This window comes from Psittacula echo (assembly GCF_963264785.1).
Source record: "Psittacula echo genome assembly, chromosome: 4".
Classification (NCBI taxonomy): Eukaryota; Metazoa; Chordata; class Aves; order Psittaciformes; family Psittacidae; genus Psittacula; species Psittacula echo.
The window spans coordinates 47,561,694-47,578,262 of record NC_137738.1 but is presented as its reverse complement, the minus strand read 5'-3'; the positions used below and the strand labels follow the sequence as shown (position 1 = coordinate 47,578,262).

At 37.0% G+C, this 16,569-nt stretch overlaps 1 protein-coding gene across 1 annotated transcript in view; it reads left to right on the top strand.

Annotated features, from left to right (window-relative positions):
* Nucleotides 1–1,007: 1,007 nt before the first annotated feature.
* PDE7B (phosphodiesterase 7B) overlaps nucleotides 1,008–16,569 on the top strand; it is a gene marked incomplete at its 3' end in the record, with an annotated part of 178,838 nt that continues 163,276 nt past the window's right edge. The window contains exon 1 of the mRNA XM_080617015.1: nucleotides 1,008–1,550. Coding sequence (XP_080473141.1) covers nucleotides 1,530–1,550 — 21 coding nt within the window. The 5' untranslated portion in view covers nucleotides 1,008–1,529. The remainder of the gene's footprint in view (nucleotides 1,551–16,569) is intronic.

Sequence of the window (16,569 nt, the reverse complement as noted above, 5' to 3'; positions counted from 1 at the left end):
TTTAAGTAGAACCTCTTGTGTTCCAGTTTGTACCTATTACCCCTTGTCCTATCATTGTTTGCCACTGAGAAGAGCCTGGCTCCATCCTCGTGACACTCCCCCTGTATATATTTATATACACTAATAAGGTCACCCCTCAGTCTCCTCCAAACTATAGAGACCCAGCTCCCTCAGTCTTTCCTATATTCCTATATATTCCTATAAGAGCAAATCAATAAAATTAAAATTATGAAGATAACTAACCAGTTATCATTATCAACTGACCTCCTATCAATTATCTTGTGCTGCTGTGGCGTCTATTGGCCCATGCTAATTTACCCTGGCACATTTTACATGTTTTCTGAAGCTTCAGCTGCATAGCTTTTCCACTGACAATGATGCAGTGATACCAAAAGTCAGGCTCTACAATTGCTTCTTGCCTTTTGACATGGACTTTGGTATGAAATAAAAGCCTATGTGGTGATCCACAGCAGAGTTCGTAGGTGAGCACAGCTAGGCTGCGATCTGCCAGTGGAACAGGTTACCCAGAGCACCAGACCTTAAGGTTGACTGCATCTGTGACTCTGATGGGGTAATGAAAGAAGCTTGTTAATTTGCAGTGTAGCTACTGCTGACTGATAAAGGGATGTGTACAGTAGTCTGTCTTATCTCTTTTGCCAGGTTTACATTGGTGTGACACCACTGAATTTAGAGAAGCAGTTCCTGATTTTCTTCAGGGCAAGGACAGAATCAGGTCTGATTTTTGCACCACAACTCATACAGATAACCCAGCATCTTGGGTATATTTAAGAATACTTCAATACATATAAGCATATTTATAGCCTTTCCGCATTTTGTGAGGATATTTTGGATCTTTCTGGTACCTCTCATTATAAAATATTTCTAGGCTAAATCCAGGACAGATAAATCATGACCCTGGTTTCTTTTGCGAGGATAGCATGCCTAAATCACTGCCACATTCTTCCCATAGTAGTCGTTTAAAATTAATAGCACATGCAGAGGAAAAACTAAACCCTTTGACGTCACTCCTGAAATGAGGAAACATAAACAGCAAAGGCTTCACTCCACCGAGCTGACAGTGCGGACGCGGATTGGTCTGCTCTCCCGCGCCTGTGGCAGTTGACAGCACCTCCCAGCCCTGCACGGCCTTCAGCTCGCTAACACAGGCAGGCAGACTGCAGCAAGCTCAGCTCTACCCCAGCCCTGATACTGGCAGAAAAGTGCACTCTCTTCCCGAGTGTTTTTGCTTCTTAAGGTGGTCTTATTGGCTGGGTTGGGGAGCTTGGGGAGGTTTTCTTTTCTTTCTTCTTTTTTGTTTCTCCTTTTTCTTTTTTTTTTTCTTTCTTTCTTTTTTTTTCTTTTTTCTTTTTTTTTTTTTTTTTTTTTTTGTTTGTTTGCTTTTGTTACTTAATTCTATTCCTAACCCTGGATGCAGTTACTGGATTCTGCAGTACAAGTCTTCATGAACAAGCTGCACCGCTTAGAGATTTCACGGCATTCAAAGGTCACAGAACTGCCAGTATGGTTAAATGTCTTGTTTAATGGTTGAGGTATGTACAGCAAATCTAAAAGAGGCAGCATGATTATTTTTGAAGGGGAACTAAAATTGCGAGGGGGAGAGGGAGCTGATACTATTATTTAGTAGAAAAGATTTTTACTGGTGATTGTTACTACAGCAACCGGTTTTTGAATTTCCTCCCTTTTTCTCTTTATTCAAACTACATGAAAATTTAAGCTTATGTTGATTTAACCATTTGATGGCTAAAGAAGATTGCAGAAAGAATCCATTACTGTAGTCCCTTCTGACCCCACTGAGGAAACTGTGATTGTTTTTTCTATATATTTTCCTACTGCTCTGTGGCAGGAGAGGAGACCTGGGACTTGGCTGGCTTAGATGAATGGAGAAGAAAGCAGAAACTCATTCTTATCCTGAGGGGACTGTGAGTTTGTCTGAGAGTTACAGCAGAGAGAGAAAGAGTTGGAAATAACAGGTCAAGCAGAAAAGAATATCGGCCTCGTTTTTAGGAGTACATGTACCACATCTTTTTTTTTTTTTTTTTTTTTCAATTCATACTTAGGTTGCTTTACTTGGTTTGGGTTCAGAAGTTCAAAATTAAGCAGCAGCCTGCACTTCGACTTATAAGCATATCCTCAGTGGGAAGGAAGGGAGCTGATCGTCTTGTATCAGCACCAATTTTCACATAGGTTTTGCTACTACAATAGAGAAAAGTGAGAATTTGCTTGGAAGTTGAAGTAATGTAACCTGATGTCTGTTTGATGGCATATAGGTTCAATTCATATTTGAGGTACTGATCTGCCTTGAATGAGTGTTGCAGCATTACCGTGGACAGTGTGTACTACAGGAAACAAAAGCAACTGCTAGCATAAAACTAATATTGTTTTCAGCAGTGTGATTCTAAAATACAAAAGGAGGAGTTACTTGTCAGAGCTCGCATCTCGGTGTGTGTTTATGAATGGTCTTAAAAATAATTTCAACACAGCCAACTTCTATTGCTAATTGGATTAATATACTAACAATCCTCATATTTTCCCAATTTGTGAAATAAGACCTTTTACAGCTCTGTTTAATATGTAGTTGTGGATATAAACCCTCTGCAATTTCAAAATCTTTTATTCTAGCTTTAAGAATTATACCTGACAAATCAGTTCATACAACAAGGAACAGGACATGAACACACTTACTTCATGTAATGCACCTCAAAGGGTTACAAAAAATAGCTACAGTGGGCTGAAGCATGCCAGCTGAAGGACTGCAAAAATATTAGCTCTGAAATGCAGAGGATGTGATATGTGCTGTGAATGGACAATTGCTATTCTGCAGTGCCTAGTGGGAAAACAAGGACTTTGTGTATTGCAAATGCATAACTGCAGCTCCTCCATTTCCTTTGCTGTATTCTCACTGATGACTGCAAAAACAAAAAGGGCTTGTCACAGATAAACTCTTTAGTGGCCCATCTCTTTGAAGATACTTGAGGATTTTTTTTTCCATCTCATCTAACAACCCAAAGTCAAGCTTCATTAGTTGAACTGTTATTCTGTAATCTCCATGCCATTCTCTCCTCCCCAGCCCTCCCCAAAGTCTTACCATGTGAACTGCTAGCTGTTCTCAAAAACTAAAGCACTGCTTCTTCAGCCCCAAGTTTAGAAAGGTTAATATAGTATTTGTTAGATGACTAACTAGAAATTTGTCTAAGAAGAAGCCTCAGTCTATAGGGACTATAGCCTGTTCTTTAAGGAATGACCCTGTAACTACACTACGATGTCCAAGTTTCTAAAAGACAATCTGTAAGGCATTTTTTTAATAATAATTTCCTAGAATTAAGTTCATTTCTTGTAATAAGTATTTTTAAGAGAAATTTTTAAGCTCTGTAATCTGCATTTTGCTCTGTGTTTTGTAGCAACTATTACTGGTGATATTCATAGTAAATATGCTAAGTGGACATCAGCTGAGGAAATGATGCTGTTCCTCTACTTAGTAAGAAAAGTTTATCTGCTATGCTTTCTCTGAACAGTCTCAATTCAGCATTGAGAACAAAATACAATTTAAGTTTGGCCTCTCTGCAGTGGATGAAACACTGGCATTTGCAGTCATATTGTCTCAAAAAAAAAGAAGTGTGTATTGCAGAAGTTTCCTGTGTATGAATGGCTGCTCGTTCTGAATTTATTTCTGTAGGGTGGACAAGACTTGTCATGAGAGAAGTTCTAGTGATTCCAGCAGAATAAGACACATGCTGCTGAGTCTGATCCAGGGTATTGCAGACCACTTTTTTAAACTGTGAAATGTTTAATTCTGTAAACTAGTATATCAATACACCATTATAATAGCAGCTGTTTCCTCCCCTTCCTCCTTGTTTATGTGCTTTTCCTTATGAAACCCAGCCCTCTGCTTGCCCTTACCAGACCTCTAGGTAGGTCATTGAAGCAGACTGATTTTCCAGCGTCTTCAATGCAATTATGGGGTATAATTGAGACATTCAATCAGATGTAATTCTCTCTCATTCACCCCATGGTCCTTCTATCAATAGTTAAAGCATATTTTAATGAGGAATAGTCTGAAAGCTGATATTTTATGATGGTTTTCTTGTAATATTTCAGTCTCATAGAAAAAAAAAAATCTCATGTACTGTTAATTTCCTTTATAGGGGCTGTATGAAACAGAAATGCTAGCGATGCATTACTGCCAATAAACTAAAACATAAGGCTTCTTATTTAACTATAAGAAATATTTAAGTCCTAATCTATTCTATAGTCAAGCTAGGTATATAGCCAAAAGCTCTTGGTGCAGTTGGGCTAACAGAAAAAAAAGTCATTTGGGGCAGCCAAGAAGACATCCTATGTAAACGAGCATTCTTAGCAACTCGCTATTGTTCATCTTTTCTCTGTTTTCATTGCTTGAAATTATTACAGCTTTCCATGTGTTTGTCACAGGGTGAAAGTGAAAGGGACAGCTGGGGTCCTACCAGCTGCTAGAACAAAATTAAGTGTTTTGTAATGAAATGATGGCTCAGTATTCCTCCTCCCACATCCTTGTTGGGTGGAAGATGGGATTCTCTGTGTTGGAATTATAGCATTCATTTTTTCTTGTTCCTCAGCCAGAAAGCAGGAACATCAGGTTTTACACTTTCAGTGAAATCCCGGATTTACATCTAGTATGAAAATTGCACTTTTCAGTCACAAGCTTCAGGATTTTGAACTGATGCTATTAGAGGTTATATCCTGGGTGTATTGAGCCAGCCTAGAGTGTCCAAAAGCAGTTTAGTAGTTCTGATACTTTTTCCTTTCTCTAGCCAACACAATGTGCATTAATTTAGGCAGTTAAAGATGAGCAATGTTAGCTGAAAAGCTGGGCAACAAAACTGGACACCACATATGCAATCAAATGAGGGTGGATCAAAACCTTTTTCTGCAGTTTCACAGTAAATCAGTGGAAATCAAATAATGTGTCTTTTGACAGTAGTAGGAATTTGTCAGTTCTGAAGTATTAGCTTTTTGTAAATACCGGAGAGTTAGAATGCATTTGTTGTATTAAGGCAATTTAATTAGAGAAATCTAAAATGCAAAATCAATTTCTGAAATATTTCTTTAGCAAACAGAGTTCTTCTATATCTTACTGAAAATTGTTTAGAGCATTTTTTAATTTAATTTTTACTATTATTCTTACTACAGTACCATTCCAATAAAATGGCATTAAAAAACAATATTTGCACCTCTGAACTTATAATTTCTCTTTTCCTGTAACAGACTGGGGTATCTGGAAGATGTGTTTCTAGGATTCAAGATGCTCAGATCTGGACTTGTGATAGCTATCTTTTTTAAAACTTTCAGTTTAAATTAGAAAATTAACAAATCAAAGCCAGATCAAATTGAAGAGAGAGCAGTTCCAGAAGCCAGACTTCAGCAGCAAAAACTAAGTTAAAGTTTGGGTCAGAGACAATTCTCAAAAAATAAGTCAAATTATTTAAGAATTTATTTTGCACATACTTAGTAGTGTGGTATCTGCAATCCATTGATGCTGTTCTTAGAAAGTGAAGGATCTGTAGCTATCATTTTATTGTGTAAACAGTGTTGAACTATAGAAATTAAACTAATGAAAGTTTGAGTTTGATTTTCTTATTCCATTCTTCCTCCCAGTGGGAGCTGTGAGTGAGGATGGATGAGAACTCAGTTTTAGCTACTTATTTAAGCCACACAGTCTTATGATGGTATATGATATGCTTCTGCTAGCTTATTATCCACGCAAATAAGACATCCAGGTTGCCTGAATGGATAAACATAGCTGATGACCTCTACCTCTTTATAGGTGGGGATGAGCAGCTAGGGTTCTCCCAGTCACACAGAGACAAATTTGATATAATTTAGCTAAAGAAGAATTGCATGCAGATACAAACAGCAAGATCTATTTCTCTTTGAGTAGGTTATTTTAAAAACAAGAAACAAATATTTAGAAGATGGTTGGAGAGGTTGTGTTGGTTTTTTTTTTTTTTTTTTCCTGTAGCTGGTAGGTTTATACTAACCCACAAAAATTTCTGGTATGAGAAAACTCACCAACTAATATCTCACTATGGCGTGTGTTAATATTAGCAGTGTAAGGATTTTGAAAATAGAGCACAGAATATCCTGTCAAATTAAGTTTAGCTAATTGTCACAGAGGCATAAAACACGCTTATGGGGCAACTGCAGTAAGGAACTTTATACAATATTCTGCATGGTCGTTCATAGCAGTGTCTGATACTAACCCATCTGTATGTAGGAAAGACATTTTTGGAAAGAACAATCTACCTTTCCAAGAATGAAGTGGGAGGTAGGCATGTTTTATCTGAATATGCAGCAGCTCAGCAGTGGCTCTGAAAAATATACATCTGTAAAAGTGAAATTAAGAAACCTCAACATCAACTAGAGAACTCCTGGAGGATGATATTGAGCTACCGTGTAACAACTTCCTCTCCCTTTGGAAATTGCTCTTTATTCCTCCTGAAGGAAAGGGTGTGTACTCTCATGTTTTCATTATTTTTCTTTCCCCTACCCAACCTTTTTTCTTATACTACACTTCTTAACAGTGATTGTGAAGGCTGGCTAAGGTCTGGGGCTTGTCCTAATGTGGGATGGCAGAGCTACCGTTCATGTGGAAGGATTATCATCCCTTGGAGAGAGAGATTATGATTTCCAGGTGGTTGCTATGCTTTAGAAATAAAAACATAGTACTTTCCCAAGAATTCAGCTGTTATCCAAGGGGTGTAGCTACTTTCCCCTTTATGTGTGATGACCCTGGTATAGAACGAGAACTGGGACCTCTGCTTAAGCAGCCCAGAAGACAGCATCTGCCTAACGTTCCTGTAGAAGAGCACCAGTTTCCACAAGAAACTGAGGGTATAGCAACGCTGTGAGCTTCACTGATGTATGTAGCAGTACACTGAATTACACTAAATATGGGCAACACCTGATGTTTTGTTTTGCCTTTCACTTAACTTACCACTTTTACTTGGCTTTAAACCTCTGAGAAGGTGAGATAGAGTGGGGACTTGCTGCATAAAAGGCTGCCGGAAAGGAGACGACTTCACAGATACTGAAAGAGATGAAAGCAGATGCATGAGGTCTTCATGGAGAAATCATGCTTCTGGCTTTGTATTAACTGGCAACCATATTGAAAAAGGTTACTGCCCCTTTCTGTTTCAAATGTTGGGATATGACTTGGCCCTGTATTACAGGCATTTCTGTTTAGCACATTGTCATAATATCCAAGTGTCTATTAATAACAATGTTCAAGTGGCATCAGAATGGACATCATGCATTTAATTAGGCAGTATAGCTCCAGTTTAATCAATATAGTCATTAGAAGACTGTAAGACAGCCAGGAAAACAATAATTAGTCCTGATTAATAAAGGAGAACTTACACATATCAGCAAAGCAGAAGAGGGAGCTTTGCCTGCTCAAGACTTTGGAGACCAGTGAGTTGCTTTATGCTTTAGCAGACTTGAGGACACTGTTATTAAAACAAAACCCAGAATTATTGAAAATGCCTTTACAATACTAAATAAAGTAGAAAATAATATACCATAGAGAACTACTGTACTTAAGGTAAATTTTCCAAATTCTGAAATTGTCAGTAAAAAATCCCCTTCATTTTCTTAAACAAACTGTATGTGCCAGCTAGAAAGGTAAAACAGGAATGTGTTTCTTCACCAAGCAAATTCCTCAGGTGCACAGTTGTTTTGTTTTTGTAGGACTGCTTTAAAAAGCAGAATGACTGAAAGATGAAAAGAAGACTCAAATTGGACTGATGTGTGAGACCATAAAATGGCGTGGTTCCACTGAGATTAATAGGAGTTCATCAGTTTATATCTGTGAAAGATCAGACACACTGAGCTTTCAGACTGTAAAGCTCTTCACCAGTTAGATCAAATTTTAGGCTTATTAGCCTTTTGCCACACCTGTTTCATACCAGTTTCCCACAACTTCCTCGGCATTGTAGTAACTTGGGATGCTTTTGATAGCTCCACAGAAGCTGCAATGCATTCTTCTTGTTTCACCACTCTCCAAACCTCCTTTCTCACAGGGAAAAAAAAAAAAAAATCATCAGATTTTATTTGAAATCACATCCTCGCAGTTGATTTTTAGTTTATGTGCTAGCATCTGCAAAAGTGTATACATTTGTAATACAGAGGGGACTGATCTTGCTTGTTTTTGGTATAGACCATGATCTGTTTCAATGGCACTGCTATGTAAGTGGTAATTTCAAAAGCTGAGGAATAACAGGAAAAGAGTAATTTTGTTTAGGGACCAACATGTACTGCACTATATCACAAGATATTTTTCATGTAGTAAGGCTGTAACATCCTGCCTCTTTGAACCATGAAACTATATCTATAATAATAATATCCCAAACTAAAATATAACCTTAGTAATAGTATGGTAACAAAAACCAGTGCAACATGAAGATGTTGAATGAAGTTTGTGCTATATATCATCATCAAAGCTGATAGAGTTGGTCAACCTTTCAAAAAAGCTCGAATTTACGTGAGTTTCTAAACAAAATGGCCAGATCTGAAAAATTGCTGCGTATGAGAGCTTGCCTGTGAAATGTTTTCAGTAACCAGCAGCCTGTGGTTAGTGCTCTCCAGAGAGTATGTGAAAAAAACATTTAAGTTCCCTTTCTGTTTGTGTGGATTGCCACTGCTGTGTCCCCCAAAAGGTTGAACACTGTTCATGGGGCGTTTTCTCCAAATGACACTTCCTCCTGAATAGCTTTTGTTCCAACCAGTTGTTAATTTCAAGAGGAAAGCCTGGATATATTTTGAGAGGAAAAAAAAATCTCACTATTATTACAGAATTCTCACCTTGCTTGCGAGGACTGAGGAGCATAGAGACTGTTTGCTTTAGATGCCTGCTAGTGGGCAGAGGTGACTGAAAGTCTGGTTCCTATCTGGTGAGCATTTTGAAAAGTCTGCTGAGGTCTTCTTATTTTATAGCACCTGAACTGAAACTTAAAAGGTCCTTGAAGCCTAGAATTTTTGAATCTTTCATCAATCCTCTTCTCACTCTCCTTGTAATAGATCTAGTGCTACTTTTGTTACCTGTTTTGAAAATAAGGCGGGGGGGGGGGGGAGGGGAGGGAAGTAGAGAAGAAAAAAACCAACACGCCACGCTTCATTTATGTGACAACTGTATAGTGCAGAAGAGGTTATTGCTTCTTGTTAACATTTCCTTGTAGTGGTTACAGTTTTTCATCTGTGTAACATGCATGCTTCAAAAGAGGCTCCGACGTGCACCACAGATGTATTCTTCTTCTCATCCTTCCCCAAAATTTAGCCCTTTAGGGCTTCTCTAGCAGAGTAAAAGAGTGTGGAATTTTGTTTGTTTTTTATTTTTTGCTTAAACATCATAGCAAACATTATTTTAAATCAAATAATATGAGAAAGCGAGGATTATAACGTTTATACATGTCAGCTGGTCAGAAAGCCTCTTGATGCGCAGCCTCATGTTCATCTGGACCACCTAATGACTGAAGCTTGATCTCAGTATGTAAGAATTTTTAAATTGGTATTCACAGTTTAGTTTAAAACACTCCAAAGCATCACTTGGCTAATCCTTTTTTAACTATCAATCATATTTAATACTAACGTGAACAAGCTTGACCTGACTTCTGTTGTTTCCTAAGTATTGGTAAAAACTATTTCACATTTCATAAAAGAATAATGCAAAAAGCATTTAAAGTGTTTGGCATTGCACATTTTTATGATAGCTGGTGAAAATTAGTTTGCGAATAAGCCATTCCCTAAAAAAATCTCAAAAGCTCCAGATATTTACAACACAGAAAACAATTACCAGAGAGGTCTCAGTGCTATGTAACCACTCTTTAACTGTCATCTGTTGACAACACTTTGACAGTTGACCTTCTGCAGTTCTGATTTTGGGAGAACTTCTAAAGCCTCTGAGCTACTTTCTCAATCACTAGGAAATTTTCAGAAAAAATATATTAAAGGGGAATTTCTCCTTTTTGACTGTTACCTGTATTTTCTCCTGAGAACCCCTGTCTAAAAATTACCTTTTCACCACGCTGACTTATAGGTTCTGGCACAGGAACTAATGCCGTTTCTCCTAGTAGCAGACAGAAAATTAGTCACAATCTGATGTTAACAACTTCTTCATTACCTAAACTGTTTTACACTTTATTAAGTTCAACACAAGCAAATCTAATGCCTTTGAACCATTCAGGGGGTTCTTGTCCATGATGCAGATATACGAGACAATAACTAATTTATAAAGTCACTGTTGTAAGTCAGCCTCTGTGGCAAACTGGGATCTGAATTGTCATACCACAGAATTCCGCAGAGAAGTGCCACTTGAGTGCAGCAGAGGGAAAAAATTGGTTTACCTAATTTACATTAAAAAGTCAAATACGAATAACACTGTCAACACAGTTGCTCTTAATGTTCCTGTTAGGAGATCAGATTCAACATATTCTGCCCTCACATTTGACACACTACAGATTTGTCTGTGATGGCAACAAATAATCTGCACTGTAGAGATTTATAAGGAGATTCTGAGGTATAGGACACTTAGAGATTTCAGCAACAAGGATATCAGAAAAGCTTTTATGAAGCCAGTCCACTGCTTGAAGTTTCTATCAAAATAGTGGCAGCATAATTTTCAGCTCCTCCCTTAAGTTGTGCTCACTGCCTTTGAGAGTCAAGTACCTGCTAAGCACACAGGTGACTTACTAATTAGTCCTTCTGCAACTTGCTCATGAACCTCAGGCAGTTTTCCAGCAGTCCCTCGGGGCTGGGAAACGAACTCATTGAAAAGTCAGTCATCTAAAAGGGAATGGCCTTGGTCTTAGCCATTATTTTCTTTTCACAATCTTTTTAAAATTCTCCTTTTTTCTTTAGACAGTAGAAAACCAAAGACCAGCAAATGTACTTATCTTCTTACTATGTTTAGGGATAAAGAATTTTATATCAAACTATTTTTTAAAAATTTGAAATATCAAAGGACAGAGAATCTTCTTCTGATTGTGGATAATTACAACTACACTGTCCTTCTGAACTCTGAGCAGATCCTTACAGGAACCAAATGTATCATCTTAAAGCAGACTGTAAGCAGGCTATAAGGGGAAGGTATACCCTTGGCTATCACGAAACATCAGAAACATTTCTAATTATGATTGGTAACAGAGTGATAAGAAGGCAGGCAAGTAGAGATGGTCTCAGAGACTTTGGATCCCAAATAGGAACATGATATCATATTCGGACTCATACCAGATGAAATGCTAACCTAGGAAAAATTGTATTGAGCTAAGAGATTATTTAAGGCTGTTGCTCTATGCTGCAAAGTGTGTTGCAGCAGAGTATGAAAATGTTGTTAAGTAGCACATTAGTCAGATCAGTAAGACTCATTTAGGTAAGATAACTCTATTTCCCACAGATAGAAACTCAGGAAACACAAAAATATTAAAGGCTACTTTTTGGAAATTGCTTATCTATCTGTGCATAAAAGCTGGGAATTCAAGCTTTTGCTACTCCAGATTTTCTAACTGGTAAAATTAGTTGTTATTAATTCAGAAATTATTTGGTGTTTAAATATAATATTTACGTCTTCTGTTTTCTGTGTATGGATCTAGTTATTTGACTGCAGAGCAACCAAACATTTGTATAAGCAGTTACATTGACAGAGCCTTCTATTAAGGAAATTTGCCATTTCAGAAAATAAATAATTTGTTATGGAAAATTGCTCTGTATCCTAGGGATTTGGAGTTCTTAAACTGAAGATAGAATGACTTCAAACATCTATTTTACTTTTTTTTAATTATTATAAAAATTCAGGGTTCAGTTCACCTACTATACGCACACTGAGTACAAACTGTACTTGCCTCCTGCTGAACCCCAAGCACAGACTGGCTTCAGCAGGCAGGGTGGAAACCTTTCATACCCTGGAGCTTTGCTCCCCATAGCAGAGACTGCCAAATTGTCTGATCCCATGGCTCTGCTACAGTGCACCTTCACTCAGCGTCACTGGCCGCATCCAAAGCTCCATGACTCCAACCAGAATCTCTCTCAGAGAATTTGTCATCTCTGACCCAAAAGCCCTGGCTCTGCTTTGCATTGTGTGGACAGGGTGTAGGCTGATGATAGTGAGTGAAAGGGGTGAAAGGGTGGAGGAAGAAAGGAGAAAGGGTGGATACAGAGAAATCGCACTGTATCTTGCTATCTTAAATGTCTATAATAATGCACCTTCCTCTAATATTGACTATAAAATTGTTGATATAAAGTCTATTTCACCACTGTTTCTCCTTGTTTCCATCAATTTTTGATCTTTTGACCTCTAGTCTTTCTACACTGGCTGCCCATAGAAATATTTAATCTGTTCAACATCATGGTACTCAGGGTCTTTTGGGTCCAGTTTAACGTAGGTGTCTTTATGATGGTTAACCATGCAATTCTGGTGACACAGAGGCTGTCTCCAGCACTAGGATAAGGCTTGTTTGTATAGTAGACATCCCTGCAAAATTTCTAAATGAGCTGCTAAGAAACTGAGAATTATCATATTCCTCAACACTTCCCTTTCCAAGTGCAAGATGTATTTCTTACAATTTTCTCAAAGAAATCATCATGAGTTTAAGAGAGAATAATTGAAACAACAAATAATTTATAACAGGTACTGTCATCCTACTTTATGCAGCATCGGAAAATGTTCAGTCTTGACAATGAGGGATAAAATAGAAAAAAATCTGAGAAGAGTGTTGGAAACTTAAAGATTTGACTTTTAGGAAGAAGTAATGAATATCACTATAGATTTGCTCCAGAACATTTATCAACTTTACTTGTTCACCTTGAGATATCACATTACATGTGAATATCTAGACTATTCACACATTCTTCAAGAATTTGTTATGGCAATTTTACATAATATGTGAAAAAAAAATCATTATGGCAGTACCTGCAAATACTGTGTTCCACAACAATTATATGGCCATGCTTTTTTTTTTTCATCTGGCAAATGGTGATTTTAAATACTCTGAATGGTTTAGATTTCTAACAATGTATTTACTTATATGAATAGTTTTGCATAGAGGAGTGTTTGAATACTGAGCAAATTCCAGTTTCTCTGCAGGTCTTGACAATACCAGTTCAGAGTACCAGCTGTTGATTACTCGACTATTTTAACACTTTTAGAAATTCTATAGAATATTTATTCAGTAGTTGTTTTGGAAAACTGAAAATATATATGTGGATTTGAAATATTTGCATATCCTAAATATTGTAACAGTATAAAAATTATAATTATCAATTGTCTGTGAGTTATTAAAAACAGACGTAGAAAAAATCTGGATCTAACAGAAACTCAGAAGATGAAAGATCAAATCTATAACTGGATGTTTAACCTGCACAGTACAGAAAACTTAGATATAAAAAAAATTCCTTCCTTACACGTGCAAGTAGAAGTCTGCTTGGCTTTGTAGTAATCTTCCACGGATGGTTGTATATGTTACATAAAGTAGTATTGTTTCCAGTTTTCATATTCAGTTGATATGTGAGTATGATAACAAGAAAAATCCTGCCTTCCTGTTTTATCAACCTGACCTTGCTGGTTAATGTTTTACGTAAGTAAGTTCTATGTTAATATTCTGGAAACTAATCTCTACTGCACTTTATTTTGAAGAGTCAAACCATCTGAAGTTCAAGTTTTTCTGAGATCTGCCTCATTCGTGATGTCTTCCCTTGCTATCTTTTTGCTTTCTGATATAACAAGGTTAACATTGCAGTTATGTAGCCTTCACCATATCTTCCAACAAACATTTGTTCATAAATAAATGATATTGGCCAATTATCTCATCTTCTTGCCACTAACACATCAGCAAATCAGTCTGCGCCTCTGTCTAGATTCCAGCTTCTTAATCATTCTGAAGAAATCAGTACAAATTTAAAATAAATTTGCCTACAGGAACCTGAAATTATTGTAACTAAGGAAATAAATTCTAGAAACTGCAGCAGTTGCTTTGCAATTGTCTCTAATAAAGAATACATATATTCCTCTCTCTCTGTTACTGTAGTCTTTTTGGGTTTGTACTAAATCCTTTGATGGCATCTTTCCCTTTAAGTGATTACCCTTCGCATCTTCTTGGCACCCAGTTATTTCCAGCAAGCTGTACTCACAGTGCTGGCAGCTGGCCTAAGGAAGCTGCTCTGCCTTGGTGGCATTTGGTGCACGGGAATTACAGAATAAGGAATGGGCAAAGGTTACCACGTGTTTTACATCATTCTCAGAAATATCAAACTAGACTATTAGTGTTTGACAACAAACAGTGCATGAGGCCTCTAGGCTTTGTGGTCTGTCTCATTCTTTATTTTCCCTATTCTTGTACCTCCACTCATACCACGTTGAAATATTACCTATAAGTTATTCTTGGAATATCACCCAGAGACATAGAAAGTCTTGATAAAAGATGCAGTTTGACACAGAATATTTTAACTGCTCGGAAACAAACCAAAAGCTCAGAAAGATTTGGATATTTGTGTTCTCAGACTTTTCCAGGCATTCACTGCTCTAATATCTTTAGAGACTGATTTCAGCCAGGAATTGCTCTCACTGTCTGTTCCAAAAGCAGACAAGCAGCAGCTTTTTTTGCACAGCAAAACTTGTCATTCTTCATAAACAGAAATATCCTATCAAGAAGTAACAAACACGCAGAATAAATATTTATCTGTTGGAAAGGAACTCAGTTTCCACGATTTCATTTTATTGTGAAGTTCAAATTGTACTTCTGCCTGCTGGAAGTTTAGTCTACAGACCTGTTTAGCTATGTCTTCCACAGACTTCTGAAGGCTGTTTGTGAACCAAGTGTGCTCCTTGATTTGCCTGCTTTCACACCATTCCTTGATGAGAAGTCTGACTGGCTGTGCCTCACAATATTGGTAACAAGTCACTAAGCATGCCAAGTAGTGCATTGGTGATTGTCGTTAACCCTTGCTAGCTATACCTAGGGACTGGTATTTTTATATAAAAAATTATGGTGCTTTCATTTCATGACAATATCTGGACAGGAGTTTGTTCCCTTAAATACAAGGTTTTCTAAAAATTGTATGGAACTATATGCAAGAAGTAAAGATTTAGTGCAAGTATATTAATATAAAAATAGTTTAATTAAAAGTGCATATATATATTAAAGTCAATACTATGATTAGCTAAACTTACCTTCCAGACCTACTTAGAGATCATCTTATTAAATCTTTATAAATGGATTTGTTACTTACAGCAGAAAGATAATTTAGAATGCAAATGGGAATTTTTACATGGCTGAACTTAGCAGAACTCTTGTAAAAACGAGCATCACTAGCTACAGGTTCAATACTACAAGAAAAAAATCACTGATCCGTAACATCCTTTTCTAGTACAACATGTAGGAAGCCTAAAATGTTGGTTTTCAAGTAAAGAGTAAGAACAGCTTAGATAAACCAGAGGTATCTATTATATCTTGTTGCCTTTGGTTTTCTGTATACATTCTAATCATGTCAAATTAGCATTTCCCACAGCTATTAAGGTACACTGTTTCTCTTAATTTGAATACAGCGTCAGATGGCTACGTGGTAGTTATCAGCAGCTTGCTACAAGACCAGTCCACAGGGGCCATCTATTTCAAAGCTGCAATGCTTTCCTGTAGCACCTGGGTTCTGCAGAGGGCATGTTGGTCTTGCTTCATTTGCTTCATTAGCTTCATTATCTGTAAGGTGAGGAAGCTCATCTTACTTTGAACAAACCATTTTTTTCAATATAAAGTTCTTTTAAGTGAAGGATGGACTGGAGAACTAGCAAAAAAGAGTATAAATTCCAAGCAATTATCATCTGAAGGTATATTTACTACTGCAAATGAGGGAGAAAGAACCCGCAATATATTTCTGATGTTTGAAAAAGGTAAGGGTAGTATATTCACATTTGAAAGTATGAATATGTGTTCCACAGGATCAGGAAGAAATTTTTCCATCACCAGCACCAACATGTATGGCATTAAGATATAAGTAGGCATTTTGTACCTTTACATGAATAAGTTAAAATTACCTATTCATGGCAATCAGACATCTGATTTGATGTTTTCCTTATCTGGTATGGCTTCTCTTAATGCAAAATTATTTCTCTACTGGACAGCTCAATTCTAACACCCAGAACTATTGGTCAGATAAACTGATTCTGCTTCTATACCCACCAATAAAAGTCAGACAACAGAAATAATGTGATCAACACTTTTGGAGACCGATGAACCTTTCTACTCTTACAGAATGTGTTTTCCTTTTTTTTATATCAAATTTTGTCTAAGTTGTTTCATGATGTCATAACAAAGTCTGGCTTTCCTTTAAAATACAAAACCGAAGGCAGACCTTGAAAGACAAGGGAATATCTGTTTTCATTAAATATTTTTTCCTATGTTCTTACTTCCCATTGATTTACTTGCATTACAGTTATGCCTGTTTTTTTCTGCCACTTGTACTGTGCTAGCTGCTGCATAAGCAAAGCTACACAATACCAGAGAAGGACACCAGTTTGGTAATTTAATTTGA